Here is a 25,437-nt window from a genome sequence, read left to right as displayed (position 1 = left end):
TCACTTGTAGAAACGAAAGCAGCTTGTGATTGCCACATTGGCTGAAGTTATGTGCTACATGTGTGCAATGACAAGCAGCGGCATGGACACAAAGAAAGCAGAGTGCACAGACGCTGCAGTCTGCCGGCAAACGCGCATATGATACAGCAAGCACACAGGTGCAGTGATGGCATTCACATAGTAGCTGACGCACTGCAGACAAATTGCACTGGATTACCGGCAACACGTGGCAGCAGGTACCGCGTTTAGCAGCAGATTGTGCAGACATGCGCATCAAGGAAAGCCAGAGGAGTTGTCCTCTCTGCCACTGTGTTCCCCGGCAAAGTTTCAAAATGCTGCTCACCTTCATGCTATTACGTGGTCGTGCAAGGGAAGCAGAATTTTTTGCTCATGTCGAAAAAAGAAAGAAGAAAAAAATCTTGTACTTATTTTAGGTAACATTTATTGTGGCATCACATTTATTTGTTGGTAGTGGTACGGTTCATGTCACGTGATGCAAAGTTGTATTTGGTGGTTGTACAGTATCGTTTTAGTGTGTAGTTATGCCACATTCCCGCTAGATACTTGTTATTAACGAGTTTTCGCTCTAACATGTGAATGTATAAACACTTACCCGCTGAGGTAGAGTAGTGGCTTTGGCATTGCGCTGCTAAGCCCAAGGGCACGGGATCAAATGCTGGACTTGGCAGCCAACTTTCGATGGCGGCGAAGTGCAAAAATGCCCGTGGTTCCGTGCATCAGGTGCATGTTAAAAAAGCCCACATGGTTGGAGCCCCCCACTGCGGCGTGCCTCGTAATCATATCGTGGTTCTGTCATGGAAAACTCCAGACTAAATTTTTTTTAAATAAACGCTGGACGTGCAACCAACAATGGCAGATCTCGCATGACGATACAGCATTACAATTAACCCATTACAGCCAACTGTCGTGAATTCACAACATACCGAATAACTGTCAACTCCACGTTAACATACAGAAGTTACGGGCTAGTTTTGGTCTGTGCGTTCTTTATAGACTGCTTCTTGATAAAAAAATCTTTGATTGCACTTCTGAACAATAATCTGAACTTGAAGTGAACATGCATCAAGACAACTGTGCTGTAATCGAGCTCATGCAGTTTCACATTTTCAGTGTTCTACTGGTGCACAATATGAGAATCGTTGTGAAATAAAATGCGTTTTGATCTCGTGCAACCAACATTTATTCTTGTCACTATAACCTTGAGGTATGTGTATTTAGCCGTGGAATGGCTGGATTTTTTCTGTCACAACACCAGGCCTTTGTACTCCCGCGGTTAGGTGTGGATGCACCAAGCAGAATGAGAACCTGATTTGGCAATGCCAATGAAATGAGTGCTGACGCAGTTGTGTTGCTTTGGGTCCTCCATGTCATGGGTGCTGCTGCAATGCAACACACAGGGTGCATATGGCGCTCACACGCTTTGCTCATTTGTGAGCGCAGGGGCATGGTTTACAGAAGGGCTTCAACTAATTACAAGGTGGCGTACTCATTTTCTATAATGGATGTACCTTCTTTTGATCGACTAAATCCACTGAGAACATGTCTTCCACCAGAAGGTGACAGTGACCAGAGTTATGCATACATGCTTCAAGACACAATGTCTCCAATTGTCGACACGACGAGCGAGGATGAGGGAGACGAGAAGTGCAGTTGCTTTGAACGCGTACCTCTTAAAAATTGGAAAGATGTAATGAATGAACAGATGTATTTTGCATTGTGAAATGTGATAGGGTGCAGTGGCAAGGATATACCTGAGAGGATGAAAACTCTGGATGCATATTTCAAGATTTTTCTATTGAGCAGCATGCTGTGTAACAGGAAAATGATGCTGCTCCAAAGCAGAGCAGCAGGTAGTCATCGTCCTCGAATGCTTTTTAAGTAGCAAGGAGCGGGTTCCTCGGGAAGCCAGTTTCAACTTTGGGCTTCAAGATGAGCATGCGGGGGCCATGTGCAAAGGCAGAGGTGCAAACAACCGAACTGTAAAGGTTTTCGTGTGCTCAAAGTGCAGTGTCCGTCTCTGCTTCAATAAACGCAATTCCACCTTCAATATTTATCAGCACTGGAGCCCAGTAAGACCGAATTTAGAAGTTTTTAAGGATAAAAAAGAGTTTCAAAAGACAGGAACCCAGCATTATTTAGGTACCTGCCAACCAGAATAAATATTCACTATTGGCCAGAGACAGACCGAAGGCCCAGTGTCACGAATTGGCAACGTACCAATTTTGAGAAATACAGTGTTGCAGTCAAGTTGGGCAGTGTACTTTTTTAAATGTAATTGCAAAAACCAAATGAACTACCAAATGGAAACATTTTTTAAAATAACTCTGGCATCTAGGATTAAGCTTGCCAAGCGGCTTGGCTGGTCCTGCAGTTTTGCGCAGTTGATTCTACTAGTTTCACTTTGTAGGAGGCGCTGCCACGATGGCTGATGACCATGCAGCAATGATGCCGGCAATGTATCAAAGCCAAATGATCGCAATTTCTGCTCGACTCGTACAGGCAGAGTCCAATTATTGAATGGCGTGTGCAGTGAGATGTCTGAAATCTCGATCGTCACTATACATTAACTCTGTGGGGCCTGTGGCGGAACCGTCAAGCAGTTCAAATAATTGAGCATGTCCAAATTATTGGTCGGCGACTGTACTAGCACTTCATAAATCGCAAACGTTATCCTGGATTGTTGAGAGAAAATTCATCCAGTGATGTTTTGTTTGTACAACAAAAGCCCACTTTATTCGACTCTCTTGGGGTTCATGAAAAACAATGAATACCTAGAATAGTGAGTGTGGAACAATATTCTTTGAGTGTCTTGTGTCCGAAATTGAGATGTATTTATCTATATCTGATGGTAAATTAGTTTATGCATAAATTTTAGCTATGCTAGTCGAGCTCGTTGCTGTAGGGATGGAATTATATTGTTTAGAGGCTGGGTCTGCGAGACAGTAAATCTGTATTTATCGTGAATAACTTTAGCCACCTTCCTGTGTGTGCCTTCTAGCTTGTTTATATGCTGTTCAATAAAGTGGTACCATAAAATGTTAGCATGTTTTAATACATATGTGATGTTTGTTTGTTTGTTTATTCGAATACCTACATCGCTCTTATCGAGCATTATTGTAGGGGGGGGGGGGGGTGCACAGAATGGAATTCGATCATAACTATTCAAGATGGCATGATGCAAGTAGATAATGCAGACATGCAGGACATCGCGCAAGTGCGCAAAACATGCGCGCGGTGCACAATGGTAGCAAAAAAGTAGTGGAACTGGATCACAAGACATCAGTGTATAATTCAGGTTGTATAAGATGTAGTTGATACTTTATGTTCCATAGATGCTTTAAAGCTCTTGATGTGTATGTGCAGGTTCTTTTGTTATCTTTTGTTCCTATTGTTATTCTTCGTTTTGCATTCTTTAGTGTTCCTGAGCTTTTCGTGTTAATTATGCCGCCTTCATTTATATGTTATTGCAAGAGGATGTTCACTAATCGTTATTGATTGTGATGTTTACCTATGCACTGTAGTCTTGTTTTTTATTGTTCTGTCCGTGTTTTGTTGCTGCCGGTTTTTATGTACGGGGTGCGCCCCTCTGTCAAGCCAGTCGTAGGCTTTTTGGGTGCACCCCTAACATCCCTGATGTTGAAATAAAGGTATTTGTATTTGTATCATGAGTTATTAACAAATCAAAGCGCTTGTGATTTTCAACTGCCGAGAGAGCGGCTTAATTGATGGTGTACTTAAATACATATTCCTTCTTTTTCTTTGTTATTGTTACTACTGGTGCATTTATTTAGTAGTGTTAAGGGTCATCTGCCCGTGTGTGTACCCCTTCCTGTTTGCAATGTGCTGTTCTGTTCAGCACTTCATGATCATCAACAGGAGTTAAGGTATGACGACACTTTTGAAATACCAATTTTGTTTAAAAATATTGCTTTTAAAGTTTTATGTTTTTGTGCAACCACACACACTCCTTTACCCTCCTTTACCTATCTTAAAAATAATCGTGGCTCTACGTTGTGCCATTCAAAAGTTACATGCTAATTTGTAGCGTACACCCTACTTGGTGAAACTGAGAAATATTGGTTTAGCTTTTTGCTTCATTTTCTTTAGAAATATAATATGTAAGTTCAGTGTTATTTTTTGCCTACATCAATTATATTATCTGGAAAATGTAGTATTTTACAATATTTTGGTAATATTTTGCTTAAAGCCCGCATAAGGGTGTGCTTCAATGGCCTGATTTGACCTGTAGGAATCGTCCGTGTTCCAGAACCACTGAGAATCAAAATGGATGGTATCATTTACTGGTCAGCAGTCGAATAAAGCAAGAAATGGTTAGAGTATCGATGGAAAAAGAATAGGGAAGAGATTGACAGAACCAGAACAGGTACATGTAACTGTACAATATATATAGATAGAAGTTTTAGTGAAGAAAGAAAACGGCCAGGGAAAGATGGGCAAAATGCTAGGCAGCAATGCCTGATGAGATCACGCTGGCTAGGTGACTATTTGTCACTGCGCCCCACCCAGTTTAAATGGAATGCTAATCAAAATCATAATTATCATCATTGGCAAAGGGCTCCAAAAAATGTACAGGAGCCTGCCAATAAGTTCAGCTTCTTTGACGTTATCTGCCATTTTAACTGCGGAAACCATGCAACTTTAGATGCCTTGCGGCAAATTGGAATTGAACCTGGTGAATTCAGTGTTAAAGCTTGCCGTATTGTCAGGTTGTAGTGATTGTTAAGAACACATTGGCAATAACTGTGAATCGCAAAACTCTCTCTTTATTGGGCGAACCTGTGCCCAGAAAAGCAGGCTGCTCTCGAAACACAACAATAGCATCGAGCTCAACCTGCGATCTTGGGAAATCTCGTCTGTGGGTTAAGCGTGTTGGCTTTCATACATGACTCGTCCACCATTCCAGCGTAATCGCTTGTGCCCACGTACCTTCCAGAAAGTACTACATAATTCGTGTCGTGCATGCAATCTGATTACACAAAGTTTAATGAGAACATACACAACGGAAAGAATCAACAATAGTCTTAGAGTAAGTTCCAAATCGTGCATGTGCGTCTTTTGCTGAGCGATAGCTTTAAGTTAGTGGGGCAAATAGAGTCGCTGGAAAAAGGATAAATGAGTACGTGTCAATATGAAGGGCCACTCTTCTCATGGAGGCATCTTGTCAGTCGTCTGATGGAGCAAAGCAATTCAGAAAAAATTTCACCCACGATTACGATACTCCCTAATGCGAAATTTGAGAGCAGCTTTATACTTGTTTTCATATCGGAATATATTGAGGCAAAGAATTTGAGAGAGAGATGTAGCAGAGTCGGCAATCGTCGAAAATCTGATTTGCGGGTCAAGTTCGTCGGCTTTTATACCAGACTCGTCAAGGGTTCCGGTGCGATCGCTAGTGCTGTGTCGCTTCCAGAAAGTACTACACAATTCGCCTCGTGCATACAATCACATTACAAAACAATTGCAAACAATGATAGTCAAAACAAGCGCGAACAAGACCAAACCAGGCTAACCAAACAAGTGCGAGTGAGAGCTGATGCAAGGAGACGATAGTACGAAATGAGTGGTTCAACTGAGACCAAATTTGACTACGCATCGAGCAGTCCGGGAGATGCACATGACATCAAATTCCCGTGCACAAGTCACTGAAGGGACCACTCTCATTGGTTGCGCCTTTCATCTCCCACTGTGCTTGTTCGCTCAGCTATGCCGGCGCCGCCACTCTCCACAGAAACGGACACCTAAGTGCTGCGCGCTAAAAAATATGAGCTGATAAATGGGTAAAACATGACAAGGAGGGTGCTCAAGGGGAGAGCCTTGCTACAAGTCTGGGGAGTATCTACCTCTGGCACTTTTCTTTCATGCGTATATTGCAACTTATCTTTTACTCGTCTTTTCCTTGAAATGGACATTTGTTGGTTTTCTTGCTGCACCATCATTTATGGACATTTATTCGATGAAGAATATCTGAAACTTTGCAGGCTGTTTTATTAGATATTAAGGCGTCCAGTGAACTGAGATTATTGAATTCCACTCATAATACTTTACATTATCGCTAGCTTTCTCAAAGTATTGCCTTGCAAAAAGGCAGTTTTTTTTCTGTGTTTTTAGTATTTGATGAATAATTCATCAAATATACCTCACTTCTTTTTTTCTAGTTTATCGCTCAGCTCATAGGTAGTCGTACATAATCTCCAAAGCATTATGAGATAGACCAATTGGTTTGAAAGGTACAAATGCTTATGTGAGGGGTAAATTTGGTACTTAAAAAGAAAAAAAAAACCCTGAATTAGAAAAATCAGTTTCTTTTCAATGCATTTAACACATAAATACAATTAAAAGGGTCTTCTAGTAAGGGACAGCAGTACCATAATTTTATCTACTAAAATAAAAATAAAAAATTCTACAAAGAGTCTCCCCGTATTAATTGCATGGTAAATGATGCAATAACCTTCATATTTACGCTAAGTTCACTACGCAGATGATTGGTGAAGATAATAGGACAGAAGCCAGCACGGTACTTTGAGGTACTCCGAAATTAATGTGAACTATACGAGAGTCTTGGCTGGATATATGAACAAATTGGGTTCGACAGTTCAAGTAGGCAGTAATCAAGTAGTCACCTGTTGAATGATGTATTTTTTCATAAATTCATTTATTTTGCCTTTGGTGTATGAACAATACCGCTGTGTATGCTGGGTATCCGATTGGTACTCCTACATTTTTTTTCCAGTCGTAATCTTTATTGTTTGTAATGAATCTCCATGTGTGGCACCTTCCCTGAGTGTCCTTGACGTTAGATGGTGGGCCATGTGTGGGACCAAGATGTGCCCATTGTTCTGCTTCTTTTATGCAGTCAATCTGTTCACTTCTCACCTGACTCTGTTGCTGCTGCTGCTCTGAAATTACTCTTGTTATCAGGAATGAACATTTGTTAGAAACAATCCACTTATTAATTTCGGTGCTGTTTTTTCTCGCAAGTCTCAGTGGTACTGAAGGCATAAATACAGAAAGAGGTCTCAAAGTCAAAATGCCGTCCTGATATTGGGAGACAATTTATTGCTGACCTATGCACCGATCCACATCTCTTCACAGACGTACAGGACTCTCCAGGACCTGACTGGAAAGGACCAGAAGTGTGCTGCTTATTATCTCAAGAGCAGCAGCGGTGAGTGTTGCAGCCTGCAACCACATTTTATTGCCTGCATTTACATTTTCTTTAAAACTGATTGAGACCTGTTCTGGCTTCCTTATTGGTCAGCCCATTTGGGATAAGCTGGTTGATAAGTTCGCAACTTCAGTATATAGGCTTTATGCTACTCCAAATAATTCGCTGCAAAGTAAATTTCACAGCTTTACTGATGTACCATTATTCACTGGTAGTGTCACTGCAACCATGGACAATGATTTATTGTTGTCATAGGTTTTTTCACGTATCTGACTGCTTGGTTTGCTGCAGCAAACCAAGACATTGATTTGAGGACTATGTCCAACGCCTTCCCTAATACCAGGGCAATGTTCTGCACAGTGAAGGGTAATGCTTTATTGATTGCTTTCTGATGTATTCCTCGAGAATGATGGGAAAAAGAAAGGTGGCATTAACTTGAGGACTACTGTTTATTGTTTATTTCAGTGCCTGTAAACAGCCTTGGGGACAGGTCACTACATAGTGCATACAAGAGCATGAACATAACAAAATGTGAACACAGAACAGAATTTTCACCAATAGCACATGCTAAAGTACACAAGGCATGAGTTTGTATAAGAAACTGAAGAAAAAGATCTTAACAATAAAATTCAAACAGCACTAAACGAACGGGACCAGAATGAGGAGGAGACAAACTCAGCGCTGAACTTACAACTGATTTATTTGAAGTAAGAAGTCAACATTTATACGTACAAAACTGGGCACGCATGCGCCCGGTCATACATCGATCATCAGATGCAAGCTCTGGACAGCCAACATTAGCACGCACTGTACCTGCCTTGCAATCTACCCTTTATGCAGCAATGCCATTTCTTTCGCTGACAAGATTAAAGATGTTTTGCTAACGCAACTATTAGATTTTCTGATGATATGAAATGCTTCAGCGACTTCTCTGGTAGTCTTGTCACTATGAAAAAATAACAATTTTGTATCGTCAAAGAAAGGTACGCATTTACAAATACTGCAATGCTTTGCCAGGTTAGTGTCTTTTTTGTCTAATGAATTGGCATGCTCCATTAGTCTAATATTGATGCAACGGCCTGTCTGGCCTATGTAAGTTTGGCCACAAGATAAAGGAATTTGGTAGACAGCGCCCTTCTTGCAACTGATGTACTTATTGACATGATTTACCTTGCATGCAGCAATCCGTTTAACGCCTTCCTGCTTCCTCTGAACTGCTGCCCCTAATTTACCCAGCTTCATCGGAGCAGAAAAAACGACCCTCACACCATACTTGACCCCTACTCTCTCTTAAAACGATGTGACAACGCGTGCTCATGAGGCATGACAACAACTTTTTTCCCCGCGACATTTTCTTTGGGCTGTTCCGAACATTTCAGCGTTTTTATAACCTTGTTAGCACCAGCCACAATTACAGAATCTGGAAAACGGGCCTCTCTGCATCTCTGGGCTTGGACCAACAGGCTACTGGACATTTGATGAGTACACAATATTTTGACAGCCGTACCAATACATCCCGATACAATTCCGAATTTAACAAGCTTAGAGTGACAAGACGCGTAGTTTACAAGTGGTTTTTCACTCCTGGGAGCGTATCGCCAGCATACATGGTTAGGCAAAAAGGTCAAACTCAGGTCCAAGAACTGCAGGACGTTGCTGTGTGGGATCTCATGTGTGAAGCTCAGTCCAGACCCATGCTTAGAAAAAACATCGAGTAAGTCAGGCACACATTCAGCACCCTTAGACTTAACTATAATTAGGAAGTCGTCCACGTATCGAAAAATTCGAATAAACCTTCCATTTAAGTCATTCTCTACTTTCCTGTCAACATAACTTAGAAAAATGTTACTAAGTATTGGGGCAATTTTGGCACCAATACACACCCCCGACTTTTGCTTGAATACTTTATCTTCCCACATTACATAGGTATTCTCTAAATAAAAGGATAAGAGTTCCATGAAAGACCCACTCGAAATGCCACAATTATGTTGGAATGCGCACTCATCGTTTTGGTCTGAGATGCAATTCAGAACACATTGCAGAAGTTGATTATGGGGAAGGGAATAGAATAAATCGACCACGTCTATGCTAAAACCAAAGCCTGAAGCCGGCTTCTCCTGCAAGAGAAACTTTACAACTGCCTCCGAGTTAGGCACAACAAATGGGTCAGTCACAGAAAGTGCTGACAAATGCTTATTGAGGTAAGATGATACCACCAATTGCCACCATCTTTGCTTGAAAATTTTCTTCTCGGCAAAAACGCATAAGCCCAACATTCCTTTTCGAGCAATAGTCTCTGAACGCAAACTTGGGAATTGGTGGTATCATCTTACCTCAATAAGCATTTGTCAGCACTTTCTGTGACTGACCCATTTGTTGTGCCTAACTCGGAGGCAGTTGTAAAGTTTCTCTTGCAGGAGAAGCCGGCTTCAGGCTTTGGTTTTAGCATAGACGTGGTCGATTTATTCTATTCCCTTCCCCATAATCAACTTCTGCAATGTGTTCTGAATTGCATCTCAGACCAAAACGATGAGTGCGCATTCCAACATAATTGTGGCATTTCGAGTGGGTCTTTCATGGAACTCTTATCCTTTTATTTAGAGAATACCTATGTAATGTGGGAAGATAAAGTATTCAAGCAAAAGTCGGGGGTGTGTATTGGTGCCAAAATTGCCCCAATACTTAGTAACATTTTTCTAAGTTATGTTGACAGGAAAGTAGAGAATGACTTAAATGGAAGGTTTATTCGAATTTTTCGATACGTGGACGACTTCCTAATTATAGTTAAGTCTAAGGGTGCTGAATGTGTGCCTGACTTACTCGATGTTTTTTCTAAGCATGGGTCTGGACTGAGCTTCACACATGAGATCCCACACAGCAACGTCCTGCAGTTCTTGGACCTGAGTTTGACCTTTTTGCCTAACCATGTATGCTGGCGATACGCTCCCAGGAGTGAAAAACCACTTGTAAACTACGCGTCTTGTCACTCTAAGCTTGTTAAATTCGGAATTGTATCGGGATGTATTGGTACGGCTGTCAAAATATTGTGTACTCATCAAATGTCCAGTAGCCTGTTGGTCCAAGCCCAGAGATGCAGAGAGGCCAGTTTTCCAGATTCTGTAATTGTGGCTGGTGCTAACAAGGTTATAAAAACGCTGAAATGTTCGGAACAGCCCAAAGAAAATGTCGCGGGGAAAAAAGTTGTTGTCATGCCTTATGAGCACGCGTTGTCACATCGTTTTAAGAGAGAGTAGGGGTCAAGTATGGTGTGAGGGTCGTTTTTTCTGCTCCGATGAAGCTGGGTAAATTAGGGGCAGCAGTTCAGAGGAAGCAGGAAGGCGTTAAACGGATTGCTGCATGCAAGGTAAATCATGTCAATAAGTACATCAGTTGCAAGAAGGGCGCTGTCTACCAAATTCCTTTATCTTGTGGCCAAACTTACATAGGCCAGACAGGCCGTTGCATCAATATTAGACTAATGGAGCATGCCAATTCATTAGACAAAAAAGACACTAACCTGGCAAAGCATTGCAGTATTTGTAAATGCGTACCTTTCTTTGACGATACAAAATTGTTATTTTTTCATAGTGACAAGACTACCAGAGAAGTCGCTGAAGCATTTCATATCATCAGAAAATCTAATAGTTGCGTTAGCAAAACATCTTTAATCTTGTCAGCGAAAGAAATGGCATTGCTGCATAAAGGGTAGATTGCAAGGCAGGTACAGTGCGTGCTAATGTTGGCTGTCCAGAGCTTGCATCTGATGATCGATGTATGACCGGGCGCATGCGTGCCCAGTTTTGTACGTATAAATGTTGACTTCTTACTTCAAATAAATCAGTTGTAAGTTCAGCGCTGTGTTTGTCTTCTCCTCATTCTGGTCCCGTTCGTTTAGCGCTGTTTGAGTTTTATTGTTACCATGCAACACCAACTCGCCCAATCCGCTGCCCTTCTGCAGAAAAAGATGTGCTTGCTCAACTCATTTGCATCAAGCATCCTGTGTGCCAACTTTATGCAGACACTCAATTGAAAACGTTCATGTCAGATGAACTGGCATTGTACACCTGTTGCAGCCTTGTCAAGGGGGAAGTTAGAGAAAGCTTAGGGTGGAACATGTCAGAACAGCTGCTAGAGCACAGTGAACATTGATGGTGGGCTGAGCACTTGTTGAATACAGTGCTGCGGATGGTGCACATTAAATTTAGAATCCAAGGTGCTTAAAATTAATCTGGAGCTCACATGGTCTTTCATAGCAACTGCACTGCTTTGGGATGTCAAGCCCCTCCAGTCAAGTGGGCCAATGTTCTGCCTTTCAAGTTTGTTTCCAGCCCAGCGATTTGTAGCCTCAAGTACTACCCCAGTTTCCTTGCCTCAAGTGGCTCCCTAACACTCTGTTGCTTGCAAGATCATACAGTTAAAAAATACTTTTGTGGCCAAGGAAGCCAGAGCTGTGTTTGCGGTCAGAGTGCCCCAACACTTTTCTTGTCCCTTTCTCAGGGCTGTTCTCCTCACTGTATGCTCCCTTTGTGCCTTCTTGCTTTTCTGTTCTATGGGAAAACTACAGGCCTGTCTTCGTCATCTTTCCAAACGACTTGTGAGTAAGTGTCAGGCTTTCCCTGGTGTGCCCCCTTCACTGGCAACCATACTAGTTCAGCATCAACTCAGAGCTGTGGAGTGACCATTATAACTTGTATTGCTTCTAGTGGTTTAGGGTAACTTAGTATATATGCCAGGCTAGTTGGGCACATGCTGCATGCACTATTGCATGAACATTGAGAACACACATGTGGGCGGACAGCTCTCAATGCTGACCACAACCATGGTAGTTGTGATTGCATTGTTTTACTGGAGCTCCGAGTCCTGTAATGAGTGAACATAGAGAGGATCTCCTTCCTTACTACACTGCATTCTCACTTTATTGCAAGTAGGGCTGCATTTGGGACCAGTCGGTTGTGCATTGTGTAGATGCGTGGGCTGTTTTGAACAAGAACTTGTTGCGCTTTGTGTGGCGTGTGCCCCATCATATTTCCCCGTTGTTTCGGTGGAAAACAGGATGTTTATCCAGTGCATTGTCACTTACCTGGGCCTCCAGCTCAGATGCCAATGAGGCATTACAGTGCATAGGGGATGGCAGCGCTAAGAGTTCTCAACAGCATGTATGTGTTACACATTGAAGTCCACACATGAAGGAGAACAAAAAAGAGAACCCGCACAAGTTATTGCATAGCAAAAAAAGAAACTCAAGTAAGATCAAAGCTCCGAATGGCAACATGCAGCTTTTTAGCCAAAGACGAACTGGTGTTTGTCTTCATGTAAAAAGGGCTCGTAAAAAATGTTTTCACAGACACATCATTAACTGCAGTGGTCAGAACTGTGAAAAAGAAGTAAATTGCACAACATATTAGTTTCTGCACTAAGAAATGACCACAGTGACTGGCTGAGCAGCGTGCATTCAGTTTAGCAAGAACTGCCTGTAGAGTGAGAAATACACCTAACTTTGTGCAGATCATTACATGGTTAGAGTAATAGGTAGGCTGAATGATAAGGTTCGCTATGCAAGGAGAGGCAACGGTATAGGTTACGGAAAAGAGAAAGACGAAATTTTCGTGTAAGTTAGATGTTATTTAATATGGCACGTGCTTCTGGCTCTAGTTGAAGCATTATTTCAAACCATTTCAGTGGCATTGCATGCAGTCGCATGACTAGGATACGCAGGCAGTCTGTTTAGGTCATGCAAATGCTTTGTGAAGACGGAATTTCAGTGGCATTGGAACCATAATATCCCAAAGCTAGTGTGCCATTGGCATTATTATGCCTCAGTATGGCCGTCCTGTGTTATGTTGGAGAGTCCTGTGTTAAGTTTGCCTTCTTTTGTTGATAAACGATGTATTTTGAAGTTATTTTGTCAGTTTTAACCAGAAATGTTTGAGATAATGCTGAACAGTCAACTTGTGTCCACCTTACTCGTCATAATGTCACTTCCACAGCTCTGACATAGTTACTCTTCTCCTCTTGGCACCCTGTAGGGTAGAGCACCTTGACTGTGTAGGCATGCTAACCATTGGTTAGATTTCAATAGCATTGTGACACAGCGCTTCTGATGTGTTTTGATGTCCCCGCCTCTTTTATTTCAATGTTCACTAGACTTACTGCAGCTCCGCTAGGACGGACATGTCAAACCTAATATGTTTTGCTCCGCTTTCTTTGCCAATTGCTTACTTATGTTGTTTTCAAGCTTAATCTGGCTCGTGATGAGCATTATCCCTCTACCCTTTAGGCCAGTGAGCCATCCGTAGTAAATAAAGCTTGATTTATCATTTATCATAAGCTGATTTATCGTCATGCAGCATGCTTTTCTTCACCCCTTTGGTGCTTGTCTGCACTGGAATGCAGTGGCTGGATTCATGCCCACATATGTGCACTTCTTCACTGTTATTTGTGAATTCTTTATGTACAAAGTGCATCCAACGTTGGTCCATCTGTACGTCAAACTCAAACCCGATAATTTATGAATGTTACAGAATTAAGCTAAGAAGTCGTACATGAGAGGTCTTCAAGACAGTGAGCATGCAGTGAAAGTGGGGATCCCAAAAGAGCATTCCTACTGCACAATACTTGCATGCAATGGATAGTGTCTACTGATGCAGGATAATTTTTGTTTTGCAGTAGACCTGCTGCTCATGGCAATGTCTGTAGCCACTTATTTTACCACCATCAAGCATTTGGCATTGTAGAGAGATCCAACATTCTTTGGAATTCGACAGTGGTAAAATGTTCCAAAGTGCACTTATTCTTTTCAAATGGTTGTTCCAATTTATTCTTTCGATGACTAGTTCAAACTTATTTGCATGTACCATCGGGTTTGAAGTAGCAGAAATTCACCACTGTGTTTTAAAGCACCAAATATAGTTGAGTCTCTATACATGATGTACCTTAGCTAAAGACGTCATTATATTGAGAATGTTTTAAGTTGAGGTTTTTTATATTCCAGCAGTCCAGTTGCTCCACAACTTCTTAGAACAGTTTTGGTGGCAAAAAATTTATTAGTTAGATTCTGAAACGAAATCCTTTAGGAAACCCATTTATTTCACAGTGAAACGTGCTGGTCATAGCTTTATATATTATGAGTATAACATGCGATGGCACATCGGCACCTTCAGGAAAGAGCGAAATGACTGTGCCTATACTTGAGACTGCCATTACATGGCACCGCATGCGTTATCTGCAGCAGTGAATGCTAGGCATTCATCTTTTGTTAATAATGGTGTAGTGAAGTCTATACAAACTGTAGAGACTAGTGTAAGGGCCACACTTTTTGGATGAAGTCCGGCACTTGCATAGAACCGGGCCATTTGGTCTAATCTTTCAGACAACTAGTTCCGGGAACTAGCGCTATTTCCCACGGAACACCTTCCTTGTTTTGTTAGTTGTGGCGAGCTCCTCTTTCTGCTTCAGCCAATGATGTACGCACTTGTCATTGATGCCAAAGTTACAGGAGACTGCTCTCTTGTTATACTCCTCAGCATATCCAACGACCTTGAGCTTAAATGCAGCATCGTACACCATCAAACACTTCCTTGCCATTGCATATTCCCTGCAACTGACAGATGAGCCGGAGGAGCTGCAGGGTGTCTACCAAATGGGAAAACCGGGAATTCTCAGGGATTTTGAGTAGTCTGGAAAAACTTGGGGAATTTGTGCCTCTATCAGGGAAAATTAGCTGCAATTTTATTCATCATCATCAGCCTGGTTACGCCCACTGCAGGGCAAAGGCCTCTCCCATACTTCTCCTACTACCCCGGTCACGTGCTAATTGTGGCCATGTTGTCCCTGCAAACTTCTTAGTCTCATCCGCCCACCTAACTTTCTGCCGCCCCTGCTATGCTTCCTTCCCTTGGAATCCAGTCCGTAACCCTTAATGACCATCGCGTAACTTTTAACGCTATAATGTAATCCTGTATGATGCCACACACATCCTGTATGATGCCACAGTTAGCGCAGAGCATAAAGTCTATTTCATTTCTAGTCTCGCCATTCAGGCTCCTTCACGTCCACTTTTGGCTATCCCGCTTGCGGAAGAATGTATTTTTTATCCACGTATTATTTTGTTCTGCAAATTCTACTAATAACTCTCCCCTGCTATTCCTAGAGCCTATGCTATACTCCCCCACTGACTTGTCTCCAGCGTGCTTCTTGCCTACCCTGGCATTGAAGTCGCCCATCAGTATAGTGTATTTTGTCTTTAACTTTAACCATTGCCGATTCCACATCTTCATAGAAGCTTTCGACTTCCTGGTCATCATGACTGGATGTGGGGGTGTAGACCTGTATGACCTTCAATTTGTACCTCTTACTAAGTTTCACAAGACCTGCCACCCTCTCGTTAATGCTATAGAATTCCTGTATGTTACCAGCTATATCCTTATTAATCAGGGATCCGACTCCTAGTTCTAGTCTCTCCGCTAAGCCCCGGTAGCACAGGACGTGCCTGCTTTTTAGCACTGTATATGCTTCTTTTGTCCTCCTAACTTAACTGAGCCCTATTATATCCCATTTACTGCCCTCTAATTCCTCCAATAGCACTGCTAAACTCGCCTCACCAGATAACGTTCTAGTGTTAAACGTTACGTTAGCGTTACGTTACGTTAGCGTAATTTTATTAAAAAGGTCGAAAGTCGCGGTAATGCTGGCTCTAGTAACAGACAGCAATCGTAATGAATCCTTTTTGAGGCCCTGTCGTCGGCTGGACGAGTTGACAGTGTACAGCCAATGACCGACTTTTCGGATGCCCGATAATTTGGACAACTTTGCGGCACCACCACGTACCCCATAGAGTCAATGTATCGAACGTCTGAAACTTTGGACGTAAGAACCCTTCGCCACTCGATTTCCTGGACTTTTTTCCATAAGCACAGGTCCAAAACGACATTAATCAAAGCCACCACCGCTGCCACTTTGATTACCTCGCCGCCTCGAACCGGTGCTCTCGCACGCAGATCCGCTGGCAGCCGTAGCTACCACTGCAGCAACGCTAGACCTAGCTGCTTCAACGTTTTTTGTTGAGCGTCTTGCCGTTGGGCGCTATGTTTTTCTTTGAAAGAATTTGCTGCTGTCAGCAATAGCACCAACTCCGCCTTTGTGGTCCTCGTGATTGGCTTAGAAGCTTGGAAAGCAAGGTGCGTTGCATAATGCCGGTTCCCAAAAGTCAGCTTCGCCTCTGTACAGAAATGTTGCTTGATGAAGCATAGACAAAAGTATTGTAGTGAAGCATAACAAGCGTGGGAAGGGGCTATTGCCACGGGACACCATTATGTATTCCTTAATTATACACGTGTGCACCCGGTATTTCCTGTCACATTACTAGCACTGATATTCCTAAGATGTGTACCGACAGGTCTTCAGAGCGTTTTCGAATGTGCCTGTGGCGGTTTGAGCCCTCAAGGGCAGTACATGACATGCATTTATTTTATCCAACTGGCCGATGTTTCGGACGTTTTCGCGTCCCCTAGGGAGTTAAAAAAACTGGACGTGGACTGTGCAACTCACCAAGAAGATGCTTCAAATGGTCCGTGGGGCGAACAAGTGGCGGAAGGAGGACAAGAACAGAAAGGACGTACGCATCGAGGAATGGACAGGAAAGGAAGCGTGCTGCCGCCGTTTTGAAGGAGCTTGAGCTCAAAAACCGAAGTGTTGCCTGAAGCCAAGATACAGGTGTCTCCGCTCATCCAAACCAGAATAAATCCTTTAAAGCAGTGAAACACAATGCTGAGGCAGTGCGGGCTGAGAGTATGTCAGGACAGTTGAGGTTGACTTACGAGCTGTTGAAAGAGAATCTCAATTGTGACAAAGGTCGGGGCTCATACCATAGAGCTTGCTATCATTTGATAGAAATAGTTTATATACGAAAATATTTGCTTCTGTATGCATCTCCTTTTTATTCGTATTTGAGAATGTCCGACTCGATTTGCAATTTTTTTCGAAAACATTTGCTGTGCATTTTACTAACCCATCCCTTCTATTCTCATTTTGAATCACACAATATAAGTATTCAAGTTGGAATAACTTGTTTTTTAAATTTTTTTCATATACTTACTAGAGAGTGACAGCATCGGGCAATATGGTTCCAGCCCATCTTGACATAAAACATAGTTCTGCATCACTCGGGGAATTTTGCAAAGGCACTCGGGGAAAACCTGGAAAACTCAGGAAATTTGGAGATGTCAACTTGGTAGACACCCTGAGCCGGCTGTGAAATCTAACTGCATAAAAAAAATATGGTGCTGGCAACTTGCACGCTGCCATGGCTGTGCTCCTGACATCAAAAGGTCAAAGCGCAGTTCTTGTCATCTAGTTGCGGCACGTGAAAATTCACTGATCTGTGCACGCAGCAACAGCTGACCGTATGCAATTTCTTCTCTGTTCTTTTTTCTTACTTTCAAAATTTTGGGCTGCCAAGTTGGGGCTACGACCCGTATACAGTTGCGGCTCTTGCTTGTGATTGTACGGTAGGTGGTTTTGTCCACCTCGCCCCACCACTGTATTGCTGCTGGTTGCAAGTGGTGTCTGGCCCTACGAAACTTTGTCTACTTTCTTACCTTGTGCTGGAGTTTTGAATTCACACAGCGCCCCCTTGTGGATATTGCATGCTTTATTTAGTCATACAAATAGAAGAAAATGGCCTGCAGTGGTATGGTGGGGAATGTGCAAAAGCTGTGACAAGTAAAATAATATAAAGCAAAGCTTGAAGGTTGTCGTTGTGTCTGCGTTGGCTAATTGCCACAACTAGAAAAGCTGTAATATAGCCCTATCATTCTATTATTTTTTTGTGAAAACTGTGAGCATGAGCTACATTGACACTGGATTCAGGCAGCTGCGATCGCATGTTTTTTCAACTACTACAGCTTATTGGACCAAATATCTGCATGCATTTGATTTTATTGAAAGGGAAAATGGCAATGACCGAGAATTTGTTTCCAGTACAAGAATATAAACAGCCAGCATTTTTTTCGGAAGTGCCAGCCAGCGTAAATGCCATTGGGTTTCCAGCGGTGCATACCTTTGACAGTGCCTGGTGATAAAACGAAAATGCAGCAAATGAGATTGCTAATCATGTAACATCATAGTGAACATAAATGGTAAAAACTTTGCATTTACTACAGAAACAGTGCATCGACGCTGCACTGGCGTATGTGCCGCCAAGAGAGGCAACACGAACATTGGCATTTTTGGCTATGCAGCTTCTATTCCAGGCAAAATGATGTCCGCTTGAGTGCCACAAAATGTTTATTTTAATAAAAGCTATGTCCATGGTCAAATGTTTAGCACCAGCAAGAGTTTCGATACAGGTCAAGTTTAGCTACAGTGCATGGCTATTAACGGTGCACGGCGAACTGGCTCAGCTGTGCTCGCACCGCAGCCAGCATCGCTGTAAATATCAGCATGTTTTCTTGTGTGAAATCATTGCGAGGAGAGGATCAAGCAGCAACAATGCTAACAAACATAGTGGCTTGGGAGTCGTTCTGAAGTGCCATTTGCTGCAGATTCAAAGTGAATCAGAAAAGGTTGTAGCGACGATATGGGCAGCGAGCGATCAGTGGCGGTGACCGCTGTTCTGTTGTTGAATGACCCCATCGCTGTGCTGCACGGAGATCCTCTGTGTGACAGAGTTCTAGCCATTTGCCAGCAAGACCTCTGTCAACCGGTGGTTCGCATGCGAGTTGCCGGGCCACTAATGTGGATGCGCCTTTGATTCCGGCGCTGTGAACACCATAAGTGGCTCCAAAGATATCTATGTCTCTCTGCTTACGAAGAACTATCTCTATTTGCTTCTGGAATATGCAAAAACAAAGACTTCCATTACATAACACTGTACTAAGGACCTCGTGTGTCTCTGCCCAAGTTTTTTGCAAGATGAAAGCTCAGTAGCGTCTCTGAGGAACCTGGCCAAACAAATGCCTGTAGTGATTCCAGCTCATAAGGTGTCCTCCCTGATGGATAAGTTCAGCCTTGTGATGACTGAAAGTGTGGACCCTGCGTAAAATCTGTATGATTTCTGGTGGAAGGTTTTTCCATCTGAGGTGATCTGATGGGATGGGGAAGTGCCCCTTGCTGTGCATGTTTGTGGGAGCTTTTCCGAGCCTGTCATACAGAAATGCATATGTAGAGAGGGGCTTTAGTGCAAACAGACACATAATGCAAAAGCGAGCCAGTCTTCCATGAGTAGACTTGGCTCTGTAATATCATATTCAGAAAGGTTCGGGCACGATTCCAGAAAGATTCCTCGACCCAGGAGTGGATCTAAGTAGAGAAGGATTCGCACAAATCCTGACTGAAAAGAGGCTTTGGTGCATGGAAAGCAGTGCATGATGTTTCTGGTGAATTAGGCACTTCAGCAAAAGAAGAAGGACTCCAGAAGGAATATATAGTTAAACCTCGATATAACAAAGTAGGCAAAATCTGCAGTTTGCTTAATTAGATTGAAATTTTGTTGTATTGAAATGCGACCTTCTATGCAAGTACAATTGCCGATCAATTTTTCTTACACGGAAAAGGGAGAGGGGCTGCAGAACTATCCAAATTATAGGGCAATAAAAAAAAAACTAAATTTGAATAAGAAAACTATTCATTTTGATGAATTTGGGAGTTGATATCTTCTCGGCGGTACGAATTAAGTGAAGCCAGTCATTCTTTTGCATGCACTCTGCCTCCGCGGCTGATGGCATTACCCACACTGGGACAACGCTATCATGAAAAGCGACGGCAACGAAGGGCGAGTGCTTCGTCTGCCTCTCGGTCCAATGGGTCACCGAAACTCGAGATTATGCAACCTCCAATAGCAAACATGCGGAAAGATAGCTTACATAATGCCGCGCAGCCTCGGCACTTTGCACACGCAGCAGATTATCTCTGAACAAGGATGCTCCCCCCCCTCCGGTTTTCGCACATACTAGATCGTGCTACCGTGAGATCGCTTCCATCCCCATTCTCCCCTTTGTTCGCGCAGGAAAGCGGCACTTGTGAAGGCACCATTTTTCTTGTCTCACCCTCGCACACTTGCACCTAAAGCACGAAGTATGCGGAGGGGCGCGCGATAGAATCTTAACGCACTTGGACTTTATACAGGACATGATGCGGCTCCACTGTGGTGGTTGCTCTTGTTGAGCCACGTGCGATTTGAGATTTCAGAGGTGCGTCTGCAAGCAGCCCTTGTAATTGAATCAGTTGACCATCTGCGTCGGCAGAAGTTTCCATCTATTATCTCAGCATTCCTTTGTGATGGAAGCGAAATTTCGTTATATTGAAATCGTACACATACACTTCATTATAATGAGGTTCTGAATACATGGTGTTCTATGGACAAGAGGTTATGAGAAGTTACTTTGTTATATGGAGGATTTCGTTAAAGTTCATTATATCAAGGTTTAACTGTAATTCAGTCATGATGATGCTGAGTAATGCGGAGCTACCCCTGGTAAAGTAAATGGGAACAAAATGCTTTTCTGACATAGAGAGTGGTCAAGCTCTCCTGCAGGAGGGACAGAAGGTGCTCTCAGAGGCTTTCAAACCAGATGAGGCTCTTGGAAACCAGGTGGCACTAAGAAAAGTAGGAGGAAAATTATAGATTACACTACTTGATAAAGGCCTCAACAGTTATTGCCAGCTTATGTGCTGCTCTTGTCTACTTATCAGTGCATATGTATAAAAAAATTTGTTTCTTTGTTCTACCAGTTCTTAGTATATTATTTTGCTTTTTATAGCATTTTTGACTCAACTGAAAAACTGTGAGGCCCTGATAGTCTTTGCACCTTGTGCAACAATACAACATTTGTGCTACAAAAGAATATGGTCTAACCCTTAGAACGACAGAAAGCTGAGCTAGTTGGTAAGGATTCATTATGCAAAATACATGGCGTTCGTGTTGTCTACTTCTCTACTCTTGTGTCCTGTCTGCACGCCTCACTTCTATTTTGCATAATGGTCTAACCCGTTTATAACGAACCCAATAGTACCATGAAAAGTGGTCAATATTGTGATGTTCCGGCGAAGAAGACTGGAGAGAGAACAGAAAGAGGAAGAAGAGAAAAAAGGGGTCAAGATGGATCCCTGTAAATAAATGAGTGTATTTTAACTCATATTTTATATTTGGCACAGCCGACCATATGACTTGAAGTAACGTTGGTAAGAAGAACAGATGGGCAGGCGACCGTGAAGACGTACCAGCTTGATGGCGAAGATCCAGTGCTTCTTCAGGAATCAGCGACTTCATCAGAACTGCTTCGCATCATCACTGAGAAGAGTTAACTGAATGAAATGGCCCTCGTTGAGAAAGGTGTGGTACGAATCTATGCTTCTATGCCTGAATTTGAGATTGTGTTTCCGGGACATTCAAGGTTAGAGACGAAGAACGACACTGAGCGCATAAATAACGCCTTGTTGCAAGCGCTGTTGCAGCAGCAGACCACGCAGTATGAGCAATAGCGACTGATTATCGAAGTGGTTTGCGACTCGCTAAGAGCACGGAAACCACACCGAGAAGAGATTAAGCAGGATAGTTTCAATGGGGTGTCCAATGCCGCCAACTTGTGGCTCAGATTTTATGAATACGCATGTGCACAAAACCACTGGACGTCATTGTACGACAAAGTGTGTAACGTGCGCCGTTTTTTATCTGGCAATGCCAGAAAATGGTGGGACATGCGAATCGCAAGTCAGTGCCGGCATGGCACAAGTGGAAAGATAGTTTTCTTTCCGCTTTTGAGCGAAGTCCGGTTGACAGATGGGATGACGCAATAGCTTTCAGGTACAGAGTAGGGACAGTCATGGTTTATTTTTTCAAGAAGAGACGTTTACTCTACATTGCCAACCCTAGTCTGCCAGACTCTACAATCCTTCTGATGATAATTCAGCTCATGGCTAACGAATCGCAAAGAGAGGTTCGTGTATACCGTCCAACCTCCACGGATTACTTGCTTTTCTTAAGTATGTGTCCAGCGATTGTCTGATTGATAGTCCCATCGAAAGGCATAGTACTCTACCACTGAGCATTGATGCACATGGTGAAACGGTAGAATATTTTAATACCTAGTCCGACCATTGTGAAACAATAGAAAATGTATACCTTTTGAAATCAAATATTTTATTTGTTTAAAGGATGGTAAACGGAAAAAGTGTGGACTCCCTGGACTCCCTAATAATTGAACTTGGGCAAAATATTGGTCGGAAACGCTGATCATAAAGCCAGTGGACACATTTTTTCCCCTTCATTGACCCATAGTGTAACTTTGCATTTATTCTGCGGTATCCTGCTTTGCTAACTGCATGCCCCAAAAAAAGAAAAGTAACTAAACACATTACGCAGAAGAAGTTCACTGTACGTTGATGGGTGTGTTGTTCATTTTTGTCATAGTCAGTATTTCTTGTTCATTGTGCACAAATATGTCTAATTAGCTAGCTTTATAAACTTACCTAGTTGAGGAGATGTCAATTAAAAGTTGCGGAGGATGTTGAAGCATGAGCGATAACTGGATTTAAAGCAACCTAGGATTTGCATTACAATCGCCGACTGTTTATTCGGACCTCACGGGGACTGCGCATATGTCCGAATAAACAGGTGTCCGAAAAAGCAGATAAAAAAAAAAATCCTTTATTTCCACGCACTTATTCGGGCTCGGCAGTATACTTGAATAAATCGTGAATACTGCGTTGCGCGCGGTTCTGTTTAAGCGCAATCAGATAAGCCTGAATCTCGGAGAGGGTCGTACGGTCACTATAGGCGGCTGAAAGCACAGTCACTGCTTGTAAACGCTCTGCATGCGACGGCATTGTAGCAATGATGCGTCATCTTCCAACTCTGAGTCATCGTCCGGCGGTGCAGCAGAAGCCTGACGAATGATCTCGCCGTCATTGAGTTCTGCGCATGTCAGTACAGCAGTGTCAGCACCTGTGAAACTGTCAAATGAGACGGTCTCCGGAACCGCAACGCAACCACTGCGCAGGTCTCCGCAGAAAATTTTCGGCGTCAGTAGGGAGCACATCGGAAGGCAATAAATCCTAGGCCCCCCGGCACCCGCTTGCCGGCATGCCCCAGCGTAGTCTGCACGGGCACTGTCGGCACCATTAGATACTTGACGCAATGTTCCCGTATGCCGCGTTGGATCACCGCAACCTCGACACAGCACACAAAGCAAACACCACCACGCCATCACCAGTCGCGCAAATGAAAAAAGTGGCCTTCTTGCAGCGTCGTGCACTAAAAAACAAACAAATCAGCTGCTAGATTGTCTTGACATGGCTTACTAAGCTGTGACCGAAACTGCTGTAGCAACTATCGAACCAGGCAGAAACAATGATGATGAGCGGGGATTTCCAGTAGCGCCACTTTGTGGGGCAGCAAGGAGGCTCCGTTCAAAACAAAAATGGCATTCAGCAAGTCGAACCATGCAGCGGTCAGAGTCAATGCATGGTGCTTTCAATCGAGTTGGCTCAAACAGTGTCCGAAAAATCCGACGAGAGGTTGCAAGGTGTCCGAACTTTCGGCATTTGTTATACATTATGGTCTATAGGGAGAATGGTGGTGCCGCGAAGCAGACCAAATAATCGAGCATGTCCGAATTTTTGGAGTCCGGAAAATCAGTCGGCGACTGTATGCCATATCCTTACCCAATAAGTGAGTTAATTAATGTTAGCTTAATATACTTAAATATTACTTGCTTGTGCAAAACGAAAGAAAGGTGCTTGTTGACTAGCAATAACAAAAGCCTATCAGCATACAATGGGTGCTGTTCGCATAATTCCCTTGTTGATTTTTATTTTCCTGGCCACATTTAGTTAGCACGTCTGGTATGTACTCGCATAATGATTGCACTTTTTTGTCACAAATTGATGCAAATTGATGGGTGACGTAGTAGTTCTGCGGAAACCCGCAAGGTGGAGAGAAGTAATTAATAAGGGGAAAATCAGACATCCACCCGTTCATAGTAATTGCTACAAAGGAAAACCATACGGGTTTCTCGAAAGAAAAACCTCAGAGTTGAAGAAAAATCTGTCCTGGTCCGGGATTCGAACCCGGAAGCTCCGCCTTTCCGGAGCAGCCACTCTACCATCAGAGCTAACCAGGCGGCAAGCAGATGGCAGGGCGAAGTCGAATTTGTTGACAACACGAAGCAAAGGAAAGTGTTTGATGTAGTAGTCCTGCAGAAACCCGCAAAGTGGAGAGAAGTAATTAATAAAGGGAAAATCAGACATCCACCCATTCGTAGCCATTGCTACAAAGGTAGAGTGACTGCCCCGGAAAGGCGGTGGTCCTGGGTTTGAGTCCCGGACCAGGACGAATTTTTCTTCAACTCTGAGGCTTTTCTTTCGAGAAACCCGTATGGTTTTCCTTTGTAGCAATTGCTATGAACGGGTGGATGTCTGATTTTCCCTTCAATAAAATTGATGGGTGCGATCATTACGCGGCTAAAATTTTCCACGAAAAGAAAAACAAAACTTTTCATCCCACATTTGCTGTGGGATGACAACAGGTCAACAAACTGGCGGCTGCTGCTGTAACAGTATGGGACATCCAAACAAAAATGATGGCTGGCGGAGCAAGCTGAATGTACCGAATGCAATTCTTTTTCTTCTCATGAGTACATTATGTGCATTGAAGCAGTTTCTTCCGTATCAGCAATGAATAATATTGTTAATATTGGCAAGTTTGCGGCAATAACGTAGCCATGTCCACTTTGAGGGGTCAGAAACAGAGATGCGCCTGCTTAGCTGCCAGTGACAGAAACACATGGCGGGCATGCTGCAAAAACTGCGGCATTTCTCTTTACTACTATCCTAATACGACACATTTCCCTTAAGTATGGGTGAATATCTTAGCTGTATTACAAGCACCCGCCGTGGTTGCTCAGTGGCTATGGTGTTGGGCTGCTGAGCACGAGGTCGCGGGATCGAATCCCGGCCATGGCGGCCGTATTTTGATGGGGGTGAAATGCGAAAACACCCGTGTACTTAGATTTAGGTGCACGTTAAAGAACCCCAGGTGGTCGAAATCTCCGGAGTCCTCCACTACGGCGTGCCTCATAATCAGAAAGTGGTTTTGGCATGTAAAACCCCATAATTTAATTTTTTTTAAGCTGTATTACAAGCGTCGGTGTATGAATAAGGTACACTTATAATGTAATGTAAACATGGCTACTGTCGTTGCCACTCGTGATTTCTTGCGTGCCCACGAGTGCAGA

At 43.1% G+C, this 25,437-nt stretch overlaps 1 protein-coding gene across 6 annotated transcripts in view; it reads left to right on the top strand.

Annotated features, from left to right (window-relative positions):
- Positions 1-25,437, top strand: part of Ctl2 (Choline transporter-like 2) — a 494,927-nt gene that overhangs the window by 275,942 nt on the left and 193,548 nt on the right. For 5 of the 6 annotated variants that reach the window (XM_075677595.1, XM_075677596.1, XM_075677598.1 and 2 more), the window contains exon 7: positions 7,135-7,207. The exons of the other annotated variant lie outside the window; for it this stretch is intronic. In XM_075677595.1, coding sequence (XP_075533710.1) covers positions 7,135-7,207 — 73 coding nt within the window. The remainder of the gene's footprint in view (positions 1-7,134; positions 7,208-25,437) is intronic. 6 annotated transcript variants of the gene reach the window in all.

Source organism: Dermacentor variabilis, unplaced genomic scaffold, assembly GCF_050947875.1.
Source record: "Dermacentor variabilis isolate Ectoservices unplaced genomic scaffold, ASM5094787v1 scaffold_13, whole genome shotgun sequence".
Lineage (NCBI taxonomy): Eukaryota > Metazoa > Arthropoda > Arachnida > Ixodida > Ixodidae > Dermacentor > Dermacentor variabilis.
The sequence above is the reverse complement of the archived record's forward strand: the minus strand, read 5'-3'. Positions and strand labels throughout refer to the sequence as shown.